Genomic DNA, 16,765 nt, shown 5'->3' with positions numbered 1-16,765 from the left:
ACTAATAGTAATAGTACAGTAACATCCCACGACTGCAGCTGGTGGCAGAGATCAGAACATTTGTTTTGTCTGAAGGGGTTCCAAGTCAAAGGTCAGTGGAAGAAGGGTAACTTAGTATATTTACTCAAGTACTGTACTTAGAGTAAGTACAGTTTTGAGGTAGCTGTGCTTTACTTGAAAATTCCTATTTTATCTTACTTTCTACATCTACTCCTAACGGCTCTCAAATGGTGCGTTTCACTCCACTGCATCCCTCTGACAGAAGCAGTGGCTGTTCAGACGAAGATATCTGGAACAAAACATTTGATCTGTTTATGAAAAATGACAAGTTGTTGTAGATATACTACACTGAACTACAACAGAGTGTGAAGTGAAGCATTTCAAGCAAGCTCCTCCTCAACTACCTGCAACTTACAGTACAGCTTAATGCGAGGTAAACACTGTACTCTGTATTCTACTGCTACTATTATAGTTACGGATTACCTTACAGATTATATAGATCTTATATTCAAACATGCTGATTATATAAAATATGATTCCTTGACATAGATTAAACTATCCAATGGTGTGTAAAATAGTTGAAATTAGCTTCACCTGACCATTAACACATTGTTTCTCACAGGTTAATGCATCAGTAATGATACTACAACACAGGAGCCAATACTACAGAATGAATACTTTTACTTTTGAAACTTTGAGTACAATTAGATTTTTTTGTCAGTGTTGTAAAAAGTACCCCAAAGTCATGCTTGAGTAAAAAGTTTTTTTGTAAAATATTACTGAAAGTGACTACAAAGAACTTTTAAGTGTTTATGAAACAGTCTCTGATTCCGGCGATGATTAAATGACCTGTGACAGCAAACGAGACCATCAGTGAAAAGACTGTTTTTGTACAGTTATTATTAATGCCTGTGCTCGGGTCCGATCACGTGTATCACATATAAAATCACATATAAATACATAATCTCATCGTGATCCATCCTGCGGACTCTCTGTCACTCGCTTCCAACACAAATAGCAGATCTTTACAGCAGCCGGCGCTGGTTTCGTACTGCTTCTGTGGAAAGGGGCCGCTAGAATTAACAACAACTGAAAGTTCCTCGTAGTCACTCTAAGTAAAAGTGGGAGTCATTCACACTAATAGTGCTTGAGTAAAAAGGTTGAAGTATCTGGAGTATAGTAGTTTATTTGAGTAAATGTTCTTAGTTACATCCCAACACTGCTTTCTGTAGACTTTTACTGAAGTTTGGCAGGTTGGAAATGACTGATGTAGAGGTTTTAAAGTTGTTGTGTAACTTTTTGTGTAACTTGTGCGGTCATAGGTTGATGACCAGCAGACATTACGCTCACTCAGCGACCTGTTTTAGTGTATTTGTTTCTTTGTAATTGACATTCAATACAAAAATGACAGTTTATAATCAGGCTGTAGCAAAGATTTTAGAAATACTTGCCCCCCAGCCATGCCCCCCATTCACACCCATCGAAGTGGTTCATAAATCAATTGTAAAGTTTACACAGTAAATCATTTTCGGCTGTTTCAACTTAAAAGTCTAAGTTCAATTGCAGCCTTAAATATTTGAGTTAAGTTAATTCTGAATAGTTTGATTAAAATATTCTTTGAAGTTTTCTTTTTCATGGACTGCACTTGATAATACATCTTCAGTTAACTTAAGATATTAAGCTGAATCAACGACTGCTCAGTGACACTGTCAATCATCACAATGATATTTGATTTCCTCACATTTGAAGAGTCAATTCTTCATTTCACACAACTTTGTGTTACTTTGTTCCAGCATTTACACAAAGACATTACGTTAACTAACTCATGATGAAAAAGGGTAACAGTTAGTAAAGACTGATTCAGTACTAACCTTTATCATGGTTAGCATGTTAGTGTTTCTGTTATTGTGGAAAAAAGGACCATGACTTCCCTCAAAATGTATTGAAGTTTCCATAACATATGTTTTCTTCGAAGTATAAAAAAGATGGGTCTCAGGACTTTTACCTCTCAACCAATGCATGCTGGGAAGTCTGCCAACATGCTGATCACGTTTCTTTAGAAACTTATATCTATGAGTTGATGGAACTCATCTGACATTCATCCAACTCATCACTTAAAGTCAAGAGACCTCAGGTTAAAAGAACTCATGTTTATAAGTCTGAAAATAAAAACTGTAAACTTTAAGTTTCATCAAGTTGAAACAAATAAAACTTGAATGTTAATTAGAAAAGAAAAGATGATTCCACTAAATTCTGTAATGACTTTTTACAGTGTGAAAACATCAGCTGCAGCTCCTCCACATAATGTTTATGAATGAACATCGATTGCAACGTTCCAATATACATTTGCTGATAAATAGTTTATAAAGCATTTCATTGCTTGTTACAGTGAAATACCTATTAAAGTTTAGTTAACTATGATTTTGCCTTTTTTAAATCACATATAATTGATTATTGTAATGATATGATAGATATTAGACCAAGACAAAATACCGAGGACATGACCTCATGTTTACAATAATCTGATCTGTCCGGCTCTTCTTGTCAGTGTTATCACAGCTGCTCTATTTAAACCTTCCGCTGGGAACAAGCCGAAGCTTCTGCAGGACCACTCTCCTGTAACTTTTCGTAAAGCTTTATCATTTCACAGAATTGTTTTTGTCTCCGTGCCATGGTTTTCCACGTGTGCGGGTGTGTAACACTTCTGACTGACGCCGGCAGGGTTTCCCCCGGTGTCTTCCTGGAGATCGGCCGCTATGCGCGCTGATAAGCTTCGCAGGAGAGAAGCAGCAGCAGCGGCGGCGCAGGTGCGTCCTCCTCAGCGCAGCATCCCCCGGCTCAGTCTCCGCCCTCCCGCTTCTGCTCGCTATAGGCTGAGGATTTAAGCGGGCCCGCGGTAATGATGAGGGCTTTCTGAGGCTGATTGATTTCAAAACTTGACGGGTTTCGAGTCTGGCAGGTAAGACCCCCCCAAGGCATCCAAAGCGATCTGTGCGTGGGAGACCAGTGGGTTAACCTTAACCTTTAGTGAGTTTTACTGCTCTTAGCTTTCTCTGTTTAACTTACTTTCACAACAAATACCATCAGTGCATTACAGGAGCTGACAGTGGACTTGTGTTTGCGCAGAGATGAACGCAGAGTTGGATTACGGAGGCTCCGGCAGCAGCGGCAACGGCAAGCTGCGCCAGTGGCTCATCGAGCAGGTGGACTGCGGCAAATACCCCGGGCTGGTGTGGGAGAACGACGAGAAGAGCATCTTCAGGATACCGTGGAAACACGCCGGGAAGCAGGACTACAACCGGGACGAGGATGCCGCGCTTTTCAAGGTAAAACACCCCGCATCCTCCAGGCCAGAGTAACACATGCGGACTTTCAGAATAAAAGGTGCAGAAAAGCATCGGGAAAGTGGAAACAATGATAAATATTATAATTTATATATTTTTCCTTTATGATGCTTTTCACAAAGTTGCCGATAATAACTCAATAATAACCGCATTGTAGTTGTGCACGAAATGTGCAATAAAAACAGATCGGCGACGAATTATGTTCATTAATTCATCTGCTGATGACTGTGGATTCATGTTGGGTCTGTTTCATGTGTGAAAACAGTTGACCGTGTCCGACACATGTTCCCACATCAGTCACGTCAATCAGTTTAATATTCAATCATTTGAATAATTTCACATTTTTCACAGTTGCTGATGAATTTTATGTTGATGCACGAGTCAATTAATGACTAATTGTTTTAGCTGTCTTTACTAACTTGTGCTACCTGGAAGATCTCACGTCTGCATGTGCTGCCTCACATCCTGCAGCTCAGCCTGGATCAAACTCTCTCTCATGATCATAGTCTGCTGGTTGCTTTGTGGATTCAAGTTCATGCCAGATTTAATGTCAGAAAATAGTTAAAAATGTCTAACACATCTTCCCAGAACCGCATATTTATTCTTTAAAATTCATGTTTGGTCCAAAAAAAAAAAGTTCTAAACCGAAAGATTACCAGTTTAATATTAAATAAGTTTAGGAAATCTTCACATTTAAGACACTGAAAACTGTTGCTGAGTAACTTGTATATAGATGCACGACTCTGTAGTGTTTTGGCTGTCTTTATGAACTTGCTACCTGGACAATCTCACTTGTGCATGTGCTGCGGTACATCCTGGAGCTCAGCTTGTCTCGTCCTCTCTCTCATTATTGATGAGTTCAAAGTTTAAAATGTCCGACACAAGTCCCCACAGCCAGAGATCACTTCTTTAAAACTCATGTGTTGTCTAAATTAAGACCCTAACCTTTGTTTTTAGCTCTCTTAATAAACGTTAGTTACCACCCTGGATAATGTGACTCGTGCAGGCTGTGATGGATGCTGTGGTTCAGTTTGGAGAGCTGCGTGTCTCATCCTCTCTGAAAAGGGTTTTTACCGGTGACTTGTGTGCAGGCCTGGGCGCTGTTCAAAGGCAAGTTTCGGGAGGGGATCGACAAGCCGGACCCGCCGACCTGGAAGACTCGGCTCCGCTGCGCCCTCAACAAGAGCAACGACTTTGAGGAGCTGGTGGAGAGAAGCCAGCTGGACATCTCAGACCCGTACAAAGTGTACCGCATCGTCCCTGAGGGCGCCAAGAAAAGTCAGTCACACAGCAAACACCCCACACAGCTCACAATGACAGATTTAAACTGGTGATTTTACAGCATTAAAGTGAATCAAAGTGGGGGAACTTGTCTGGAAATTCTCTGAATACACATCTGGTGATAAATAAAGGTCACTGACTGTTCAGAGCAGTGAAAACCACCAGTGAAGGTCACACTGCATGATAGGCCTTTTTGCGCTTAGACTTCACATTTTGTTCCTCTGTCTTGCGTGCAGGACCCCGACAGGAGGACAGTCCTCTGAGTCCGATGGGCTATCAGGTGCACCCGTCCTACCCTGCGCTGCAGACTCAGGTGATTTTCATACACATGGAAACGAGAGGGGTGGGCTTCAGAGAGAGTATGAGAGTGAGAGACAGGGGCTGAATGTGAAACAGAAACAGTGGATGAGGAGACAGACTGTGCATGCATGGACGAGCTCAATACAGTCACAGGTTTATGAGTCACAAGTCTCACTGATGCCTTCAAGTGCTGAAGAAGAAAACAAAACCATCACACAGATACAAAGATGTGACATTCAGGTGGCACACATCATGTAAAAACCATGTTAATAACAGGCGCCTTTAATGTGGTAGACATTGTTTAATGCATGTTTGTGTTGAGAAATGTTTCTGTCAGGACTCAGAAGTTTGAAAATCCACCAAAAATCCAACCATGCAACTATGCAAATGATTGAGGAGTCACCAAAATAATGAGCCTACTTTAAAGCAACATTATGTAACTTTTCTAGCTGAAACTATCAGCTTCATGTTGATGGTACGGTGTGTTGTAACAGGGGGAGTGGTGTCTCTGTCACTTGTTTCAGTTGGCACCTACATCACATCTGACTGATTGTTACAGATTTGTATTTACGGCTGTGGTGTTGCACTCAGAAACTCTAGGGGGCACCAAATCACACAAAATGCCAATTTCTACACAATGTTGCTTTAAATGATATTTTTGCAAATTTTTAGCTCCTTCAATTAATTCAGCACACTTTCAGGAATGTAATTCTGATGGACAAGTAATAAATTATTTGATTTTATTTAATTACTTTTGAAAATAATTTTAGTCCAATTTTAACTTGGACTTCAAAAATATCCCATGTAAACTACTAACTTTACTAATTACTAACAAAGACTAACACATTATAAACAATGGAAACATATTCAGTAGGTTCTAAAATGTATTAACCCGCCATTAAATCCTGATGTGGAGCTACCTTAAAGGACCAGTTCACTCCAAATGAAAATTCAGTCTTTCTCTCCTCCCCTCATGCTGATGGAAAGTCAGGTGAAGTTTCGTAGTCCACAAAACATTTCTGGAGCTTCACAGCAAAACAGCGTTGCAGCATTCTCCTAAACAACTGAAGTAGCTGGAGACTTGTATGTAATGTAAAAAAAAACGTCTGAAAATCAATTTTAAAAGACGTTATTTACACCTTCGACATGCTGTCAAGCCTGTGCACCCACTTCAGACGGCAGGGAAGCTAATGTTTTTAGCTCGGCAGCTACAGTGACTAATTCAGCTTAAAAAAGGGTGTGAATAATGACTTTTCAGATCAATTTGGGATCTTGGGGCTTCAAGAGACGTGGATTATGCCAGACGAGCTGTATGGAGCCATTTTGTGCTTCTTTCTGTTGTATTTATACATTTTAAAAGAAGTCCCAAGCTACTTCGGTTGTTTAGGAGAATGCTGCAAAGCTGTTATGCTGTGACGCTCCACGAAACGTCACCTGACTTTCCATCAAGTAAGTAGATAATGACTGAATTTTCATTTTTGGGTGAACTATTCCTTTAATGCTCCCTGAAAAAGAATTATACATGAATGTTAATGGCTGAAAAAAAGCTGCATCATCATATCTACAGCTTTAATTTGAAAGCCAGAGCGCACACATGTCCAGTAGTGTGTTTAACTGAGTGTCTTTGTCTCTGCCTGTAGATGTCACACTCACAGTACATGCCCACAGCTGAATGTAGCTGGAGAGAGTACTGTCAGGAGCCGGCCTCGCTGCCTGAGCTGCCCTTCTCTCAGTGTCCCTGTCCCCCCCGCAGCTTGCCGTGGCAGGGCTCGTCCATGGAGAATGGTACTGTACTCAATACTCATATAGAAGCATTAGCATCCTTGGTAGATTAAGTATTGCACACTTACAGTAAATGTTGTTCTCTGCTTGTCTGTGTGTGCAGGATATCAGCTCAGAGCCTCGATCTACTCGTATGGTCCTGCTGACAGTCAGCCCTCGCCGTTCACACTGGACGCCAGCATCAGATCAGCGGAGGCGCTCTCAGGTAGATAACACTTTAATTTCACCTTTAAAATATCATAATGTAACATGTACGTCCATTTAGACAAATGTTAAAAGGCTAATCAATGCAAAACTGTTGTGAGGACTTGAATCACACTGCTCTGATATCTGGAGAAGGTTAAATAAACTACGCATTGTTTTAAAAACCTGAAAAAAAAAAATTCACTGTTACCCTTAATACAAAATCAGCTCTGGTTCCTAAACTTGTCAGTTTAAGATTCTTGGACCCTTGGTATCTAGTGAACCAGCCCACGTTTCCTCCAGTTCTGAGCAGAACATGGCACAGTGACCTGTAGAATGTGACACGCCCACTTCGATTCGCACTTCACGTCAAGGAAAATCTGCTAGTTTTTGGTTGCAGCTGTGACCTAATTTTGGGCACGTTCCAAACTAGTTCGAAATGTTAAAAAATTAGGTGCACGAACAGAAACGAAAATGGCTCCATTGTGGTGCAAAGGATTTACGCTGTAATTAACACACTGAAAAAAATTCATAAATATTTTGGATTTTTTCATTTAGTGGATGATTCAAAAACACTGTTCACATCACACCTGTAAGCCGGTGTTACGATGAATCCATCGTAGGCCACCTACCCAGCACCAAAGCCTGAGGGTATCGGTCAGCTAGCTTTGATTATTTACTGCCCCCTAGTGGTGAGAAACCTTTTACCACATAATGCAGCTTTAATGAAACTGTATTTAAGACCATACAGTAAGCTCAAATTAACTCATGTTGAAGGTGTGAATAAGGCAACGGTGGACATCAGAGCGCCATCTAGTGGCTGTCTGAGGCAGTGATACTGCCAAATAAGGCGTTTTTTTTGCAATTTATAAAGTGGGTTATGTTGGGATATCTAAATGTATATATCACATCATGTTTTGCCATTACCTCAGACATACGTAGTGACCCATAATGGAATGGTTTTCGAAATGAAATAGTGATGAGACACAAACCTGAACCAGTAAAAGCTCTTAGTGCGTAGTTAAAGAATGTGACCCTGAACACATTTAATTTAGAATTAAAAATATTTCTCCTTTTTTAGTCATGTTTTGTTTTATGTTTCTTTTTCCCCTTATTTTGGAAGGCTGTCCTAATTAAAGTTTAACATTTCAAAGGTTGAAGTCTGACACAAATCTCGCCGCACATTTCCTCCTACTGTAACCACAAAAGCAATTAGTTCAAGTGCTAACACATCACTTCCATATAACCATTCATGACCTCTTTGCTGCTGGAGAAGTACAAACTTTTGGAAGATAAATAAAAATAGAAATATAAGTCACGTGAAAAAAGCTAAAAGCATCAGAAAACATGTTCATTGACCTCTACCTGTGTCCTCTCCTCCTCCAATCAGACTTCCGCCTGCACGTGAGTGTTTATTTCCGAGACAGTCTGGTGAGGGAGGTCACCACCTCCAGCCCGGAGGGGTGCCTCATCACTCCATGCTCCCCAGAGGAGAAGCACTACCCTCAGCCTGGGAGTCCTGAGGTGGTTCCCTTACCTGTGGACAGTCTGTCCACCCACGGGAGGGCAGAGGATTGTCCCCCGAGTCCCCCGTCCACCCTGGAGCGGGGAGTGTTACTGTGGATGAGCGCAGACGGACTCTACGCCCGGAGGCTGTGTCAGAGCCGAGTGTACTGGCAGGGAGGACTGTCCCAGTACGGAGACAAGCCCAACAAACTGGAGCGAGAGGTCAACTGTAGACTCCTCCCCACACAGGACTACCTGACAGGTGAGACAGCAGGGAAGGGCTGCACATGTGTCATCCAGATGCCTGGAGGAGTCTTTGAGGATTCTGGAAAAACCTTCAGAAAGTGGAACATGTTGTTAATCAACCTGGATCTGGGTCTTTATAAGTTTATTGTGGTTGTATTTCTTATAAAATGGGATGCATAGCTCTGTGATTTGAATGTAAAGGTAATACATACAGGACAGAAACTGGGGCTAAACAGTAAATCAGCAGCAGATTTTGGGTCTGAACTTTCCTTGAGAAAAAGTCCAGCTCATTTACTGTAAGTCTCTTTGGATGAGTTGCATCTAAGAACAAAACTCAAGAGAAATAAACCCCCTTAAAAGTCAGAAGCAACTCATAACTGTGGTAGACCAACTTTGTAAAGTGTATTTAATGATGAGGAACAGTCACATGACTTCTTCACAGCCACATCATCCCCACCCACATGCTACGACAGCCCCAGCTGTGTCAGAAGCCTGATAGCTAATAGTATTTGCATACACTGTGTGACCAGGACTTTCCATTCGAATCACCCCAAAGGTCACATCACTTCAAGTGAAGTTCTTCTGAATTCATTTGAATTTTACCAGTGGAGATTATTTTTTATATCAAAGCTGACAATGATTATTTGGTCTTGTCTATCAGAGATCCAGAGTTATGGGCTCCATGGTCGGCCGCCGCCTCGTTTCCAGGTCCTGCTGAGTTTTGGAGACGAGTGTCTGAACCCACAGAGACAAAGACGGACCCTCACTGTGCAGGTGATTGTCAATACTTAATATTAGCCCTGCGTCATCGCTCCTCTTTAGTAGACTTCCTCTTTTGTCATTGTACTTAAGGAAACAAAATATAAACTGGGTTGAAAGTCAAGTCTTGAAAGTTTAAAGTGTGGTTTGAAAAGTGAAACATAGGATTTGAAAGTCTGTAAGAACTTCTCCCAGTCATAATGTTTAGTTCAGAACTTAAAGTCAGTGTCTGAGGGAGTCTGGCAGAGATTTAGCTCTCGCCTGGTTCCAAACCCCCACTGAATCACTGCCCACATATGTCTTTCTTTTCAGTGGCAGAGATATGACATTTCAGCATCAGATAATGGGATTTTTGACATTGTGTCAACCTGGGTAGATCTGAAACCCAGAAAAAAGACAAAGGTTCAACCAATTGTGCTCCAGCCCTTCTGAGCTTGGTGGCGTTACTGTTGTGATTTCTGTTTGGGCTGAGGTTGTTATCTTGTCCTAAGGGATCAGCAGCGAGTGATGTATTTGTCCCACCACTTTATCTTCAGCCAACACAGAAGCTGTAGTCACGGTTTGTCCAAAGAAGCTGTTTTAAAAGCAATATGTCCGAATTGTAGTTGAATCAGTCAAAAACTAATTAAAATTGTCAACAGAATGAGAAGAAACAGCAGTTTTGACAATATGATGTCTGCGTATCACGTTGCAGAGATATCTAGTGAAGTTAGCTGCTAGCATGCTAACCAGCTAGCCCTGGTTGTCTCTTGTGGTAGCGGTGTCAATGAGTACAAAACCAGACCCACTGAGTCTCTGAAAATGTGGGCAGTTATTCAGAGGCCTGAACTATGATTCAGGCTCTTATCATTAGTTCCATTAATACTGTTGAAAAGAGTCTCTACTTCAGGTCCAGTTACTCACTTTTCTCCAGAGCTTTCAATGGCAACTAAGAGTCCTCGTCAATGGTTAGAGCATGCATGATAACAGTTACCAAAGTTCCTCAGGCCCATACTATCTCTATGACAACAGAGCAAACTCCATCCAGGAGGAAGACCCCCTGTTACAGCTGAAATCTCTGGAAAAAGCTAGTAAATTGACTTGTCAAATCTGACTTTAAAGTTATGTGACACTTCTAAATTTTAAAGAGCAAAGCAGTTCTTGCAGATTTTTGTTGTTTTCCGTTCTAAAAATCTTAGTTCAAACTTTCAAAACTTACTTTTTAGGCTTTGAGATTAGTTGTGATATTTTATTACCAATTTGAGCTCATACAAACCATCTACAGTATAGCTTCAAATACAGTTTGAAGCCTTTTCAGTGACCTGTCTGTCCTCCGTGTGTTTCAGGTGGAGCCGCTGTTTGCCCGGCAGCTCCTGTACTACGCCCAGCAGATGGGTGGCCACTACTACCGCAGCTATGAGCACCCGGGAGTCACAGAGCACATAAACACCTCTGAGGACTACCAGAGGGCCATCACACACCACCACAGCAGCAGCCTGCAGGAGTGATCTCAGCAGCTTCAAGTGACTGTTGGAAACTTCAAGACGCAGCTGTGAGACAAGAGGACAAACCTGGACAGTGTTAAACATACAATGATGGACATTTAGTGACAGTTACTTATCGCCCTGTGGGGCTGTGTGTGTGTTTGTCAGTGTGTGTGGCCGGAACGAAAGTTCTAGTGTTATTTTCTTTCCTTACAGTAGTTCTAGGGCACCATGAATATTTTCTATACTGACTATGCAAATAAAACTGACAGCTTAGGTGATTGTACTATAGAAAACTGTGCAGGGGATTGTAGTGCCTTATGGGGATGGTTTGACATTTTGGGAAATACGCTCATTCACTTTGTGGCCGAGAGTTAGATGAGAAGATCGATGCTACTCTCACATCTGTACAGTGCACATGAAGCTGCAGCCTGCAAAATATTATTTTGATGGAACATTTGCACACAGGGAGGCATTTTAAAATGGCCGAATTGCCTGCAGAAGAAAAGACAAGGCTAGCTTGTTTATGTTTGTACTGCTACAGCCAGGTTAGGGTAGCTTGCCATTTTCAGCGTGTGGTTTGCTAGCTCAGAGGTTGTTGTTTCCTGAAGAAACGGGGAATTTGAAACGACTGGAAACAGGGAAACTGCTAGCTTAGCTATATCCAAAAGTAACAAAATCTGCCTACCAGCACATTTAAAGCTCGCAAATTAACAAATTAAATAAACTGAAGAACAGCAATGACAATTTGCCCTTTTAAATTTCTCAGATCCAGTAAATAGCCCAGCACATATAATAACCTGCTGGTTTGTGGACGACCGTTTTGAAGAATTATATTTGGTGTAACAGCCGTCGCCATCTTGGTTTTTCAAGCCAGAAGCAGTGGCAGTCCTAGCTTGCATGATGCCCTGGGCGAACCTCACCTTGAAACCACTTGAGTCGCCCCCTGCTGGCTATTAGAAATAATGCAGGAACGAGGCAGCGATTTCAATAATTTAGACCCAGAAACTCAATGTTGTCCATATTTTATACCGTCTGTGACAACAGTTCATAAAAGAGCAAGTTGTTTAATCCGTGCAAAAACCCACCGAGACACAATATGTCATACGGGAGCTTCAAAGGCGCTGGGAGGCAGGTGTTTTACCTTTGGAATGAGCTACGTTAGCTGTTAGCTTAGCAGTCTTTATGCTAAGCTAAGCTATGCTAAGCTGGCTGTAGCTTCATATTTGCTGGACAGACATGAGAGTGGCATTTTGTTGCGAGGAGACACTATCACCACCATTTTATAAATTATGAATGAGTTTTGTGCCTGCTTTGTTTGTGTGAGAAATTCTCAGGGAGCTGATTTTAGATAAGCTCGTTCAACTCAATTTTGTACCAAATATTTTACTTACATAATACATTATTAAATATCATTTTAAATTAAAAATATGTCAAATCTGAGAAAGAGTTGGAGTGAATGTTTTGAGCTTTTTAGTCCTGAATGAGCATGTTTGTGTTGTAAAAAACAATAAAAAGCTTCAGTGCAAAGACGTCTCTTCATGGCTGTGTAAGCTCCACCGGTATTGTCAGTACTATGTGTGCGTGTCTGAACAGGAAGTGTGGTTCACATGCAGGATGAAGCTGGTTAATCAAACACTTCATTATCACAAACAATGTGATGACATCACGAAGGGGAGGAGGGGGAGGAAGAGGTCGGCAACGCTTTCCGTGCTGCGCTGGAGAAAAAAAGGCCTTCCTGGCTTCAGCTCGCAGATCAGTCTGTTTCCACTTCCATGGAAAACAATCACAAAAACCCACAAACACATTGTCACTGCCACGAAAAGAGCAAGGAAGATGTCATCGCTGATGAGGGTGCTTGTGAAAAACAATTTAGTCATTTTACTTTGAAAGCCACTGCCTTTTCAGGAAGCTTTTTCTGAACAGTCCATCAGAGCTGAAGCTAATGGTTTTCAGTATTCATTAATGTGTTCATCATGGTTTTGATTGGCAGATTGATTGTTAAATCCATAAAATGTCAAAAAATAGTTAAAAAAAAAAAAAAAAAAAAGATGTTTTTTCTTCCCAGCCACTGAGGAGACATCTTCAAAATGTTTTTTTCCTGAAAACTACAATAAAAACTACAGAAAAGCAGAACATTCTCAGTGCTGCAGTCTGCAGCTTTTGTTTCAGCAGTTAAGTGGAAACTTAAGGGAAATAAAAAATGTTCAGCGACTGATCCTTTTTTTTTGTATCTGTTAGTGTTGTGAAAGCGTGTTGGACATTAGTCTACAGCTTTACTGCTGTTTGAGACCCACCTTCAAATTTATGAGACCTTTATTCAATTTGTGAAAATCTTTTGGTTTCCTTTGGTCTCTGTGCAGACATCTCACGTCACTGTCCTGGGTCGTGCAGGAACCACACCAGTTTGTGATGTTTCCAGTCAGGATGCTTTCCATTGCTCCTCTGGAAAAGCTGACAAGAATTTGGCTCCAGAATCAGCCTCCCATGTCCCAGTGTGTTGATTCCCAGGAACCTAAAACTGTTCACCTGCTCCGCCTCAGCTCCACTGATGTACACAGGGGTGAGTGTCTTTGCCTCCTTTTTCTAAATTCAACTATCAGCTCCTTGGTTTTGCTGATGATTAGTAGCAGATTGTTCTGTGTGCACCATTCTGCAAGATTGTTGATTTCCTCCAGGTATGAACTCATCGTTGCTTGTAATGCGGCCGATGATGGTGGTGTCGTCCACATACTCACAATAGAGTTCTCTTGATGTCTGGGAGTGCATTCATGGGTGTACAGTTTGAACAGGAGGGGGCTGAGCACACAGCCCTGGGGGGCTCCGGTGTTGAGCACAGAAGCAGGTGTGACTGCCAATCTGAACTGCCTGGGGTCTGTTTGTGCAGAGGTCATTCTGATGTAGCTGTTGTTATTTTCAGATGTGTGAAGACTGAGTGGAAGACAGTTAATATGGCATCCTCTGTGGATCTGCTGGTTCTTGGTTTGGTCTTCTGATTGGATTTGTTGACCAACAATAAGAAAATGTTGTGACGACTCCTCCTGTGTATCCACTGGACTTGCCCTTTAACTTACATTATGCATTGGTCCACGTGAATACTCAATTTTGATTGGCTGCGGGGTGTCAAATACCTTCTGATATACGGACCTTTATGGAACTACTCAAGTAGTTTCACTGAAACTTTCTGTTCAGCGCTCTGATGTGTTATAGCCAGTATCAAACATGAACATTTACCGAAGTAAACTGTCCCTCTGAACACAAGCTGTCATCACCAATTGTTCAGGAACATTTTGATATTGATTTGGGGACAGTGACATGGCTGGTTAACTAGCTAGTCTCGTTGTTAAACACACCGTTAAATTATATTTACTGTTTGTCGACCATCAACTGCTGTTTGACCGCATGCGGGAAGTTTAAAGCTCACTGTGACGCTTACAGATGTCAGTAACTGTCCTGATCTTTTGTGGAACGACCCAAATGTCGTTAACTCAAATGTAGAACCATGTAACCTTTCTTAACAGAACATTATAAAATGCTTTCCTACAGCAGGTTGAACGCCACCAATTACCTCAAATGAAAACATGTTTTTGTACATTTCATAGAAGGGGGAAACCTGCTTGCTTTGGACGTCCCTGAAGTTTTACGCGATGAGAAAGTCAGATATGAGCTGTAACAGGTAAGATTATCATGCTTGTACTCGTGTCAATATCATGTCCGAAATGTTCCATCATGTTCATTATCAAAAATAACAGGAGTGGTTTAAAGTCATTCAGCTCTTCATTACACTCGCTTAGGAGACCACCTAAATTCATGAAAACAAGCTATAATATTACTTTTTCACATGAGAAAGATTCTTTTTTTTTTGCTGAAAACTAGCTGTATTAAAGCCTTGTTAGCTCAGCTATACAGCCACCTACTCAATGAGAAGAATTACAATCTGACAGCAGGATGTCATGAGCCAGCAACTCGTGAATGTGAAGTGCAAAACTGATGCCACACAAAAGATAAACATCGATCACTGTCATCAGTGAATGTCATCTTTTTTACCAGACATGGCGAATATCAGCTGATATCGACGTTTGGCTGATAAATCAGTACAACCTTAGTTTGCATAGTTCTAATAAATGCTGATGTTAATATAGGACAACCCTGTCAACATACTGTTATTGTGAATTCTCTGTTTCTTGCTTATCAGGTTGGCTTCTGCTGAAAAACTTCTCATTGAGTTCTATCGAATCTTCTCAGATGTGTCAAATTTCTCCATCTCTCTAATTACCCACTCATGGTATCAGATCAAAGTGTGAATGTGTTTTGCAGGCTGTGTCATCATGTCTCCTGAATGGAACAGAGTTCAGGCGAATAAATATAACCAAAAACAAAAAAAACTCCCCCTTCTTCACCTCTGTTACTGTAAACAGAGAGAACGGATAAGGTTTGAGGCTTTGAACCTATTTTGTGAATGAATTCGTGGGAGGACGGAGAGCTAAGTTTAGAACACAGAGAATCAAAACAACTCCCGCCTGCCCTGCATGGCTTTCCCCTAAACGTCAATGGGGAAACAGAAACAGAGTATAGGTCTGAGGTGTGTCGATGTAGAATAACAGAAAGTTGTAACCAAAAGTTAACTGTCAAGTACAGGTGTACATTCATAACTTGATTGAATGGGTCAACTGCTGCTACACCACCACACATCCACGCTGTCCTCAGATAACCCTCGTGTCTTGTCAAACTTTCTCATGTGAGCTGTGGGTGTGACTCTGACTGTCTGCTCTGCCACAAGCCTACCGCTCTCTATGTCCCTACACCCACGGCCATAATCACACTTTCTGCTGTCACCATCTTCCTCTGGGATCCAGTTACAGCTTCTTCTGTTCGCAACCCTGATTAATAATAACGGCTTGCACCGTCCCCACCCTGCATACGCCCTGCAAGCACTCTCCTCCCAGAGAGATAGACTCTGATGAGCCAGACAGTGTGAGTGAAGCTGGAGCTCCAGAGATGAATGGCTAAACCTCACTGGTTAAAACCATAATGCACACACACCAACTGTCTACAAACTAATGCAAAACAGTGTGTGTGACTTATGAATCTGTAGACAAGTTTAAAGACTAGACAGGAAGACTGAGAAGTGATGATTCTGCAGATATATTCACAATATAACTAACAACTTATCTCTCAGGAAGTCAACCGTTGAAGATTTATTTTGTAATTTGAGTGTAATTTTGGCCATTAACAAGGATTATACTAGAACAAGCTCCTCCTTGGAGATCAATATGATCCATCTCAAACCTGGTCAGTCTGTAAAGAGCTTAACGATGAAAAGTTGTCGAGCAGCGTGGCAAATTTCGTTGTTCACGAAATGGTTTGTATCTTGGGTGTACATGGTCGAATCTGCCCGAAGCGCCCCTGACACCCACATGCCAAATAAATGTTTTTCTATACCTAACCAAGTAATTTTGTTGCCTAAACCCAACTGTGACTGTACGCCAAAGTTCCGGAAAATCTGTCATTACTATGCTGCAACGGTCATGTTGTTTTGGAAATGGTGATATATGTTGACAATTTACCTATTCAGTCATTAAGGTATGAAGATGAGTCGCCAATTTGGGAAATAATGTGACTAACAACAACTCAGTTATTACCGTGTTTGGTTTTCAATGTCTGTTAGTGTAGCATCTCCTGCATTATACCTTGTAATGAAGAAAATTATAAATCAAGTGGCAATTAAAAAAAAACTATTACTATTAGTAATAGTAGTGCTGAAAACATCAAATAAAAAGTGAACATATAGCTCAGCTTTTTAAGTAAAAAAGAGCTCAGAATAACTGAAAGATTCAACACGCACAGTTCTGTGACAACCACACAAACTTGATCTGCTGTGACACGGTCAAAACACATCAG

General features: G+C 41.3%; 1 protein-coding gene across 1 annotated transcript; it reads left to right on the top strand.

The window, feature by feature from the left end:
• The first annotated feature begins 2,930 nt into the window (after positions 1–2,930).
• On the top strand, positions 2,931–12,314 carry LOC311258336 (interferon regulatory factor 4-like). Its single transcript, XM_084354528.1, has 9 exons — positions 2,931–3,027; positions 3,127–3,326; positions 4,436–4,622; positions 4,862–4,938; positions 6,566–6,710; positions 6,811–6,912; positions 8,281–8,658; positions 9,304–9,416; positions 10,727–12,314. The coding sequence occupies exons 2-9, from the start codon at positions 3,129–3,131 to the stop codon at positions 10,886–10,888; spliced, it is 1,362 nt and encodes a 453-aa protein (XP_084210654.1). The 5' UTR covers positions 2,931–3,027; positions 3,127–3,128; the 3' UTR covers positions 10,889–12,314.
• The last annotated feature ends 4,451 nt before the right edge of the window (positions 12,315–16,765 follow it).

The sequence above is a fragment of the Pagrus pagrus genome, assembly GCF_965226575.1.
Source record: "Pagrus pagrus genome assembly, chromosome: 6".
NCBI lineage: Eukaryota > Metazoa > Chordata > Actinopteri > Spariformes > Sparidae > Pagrus > Pagrus pagrus.
This window is presented reverse-complemented; position numbering and strand designations above follow the sequence as displayed.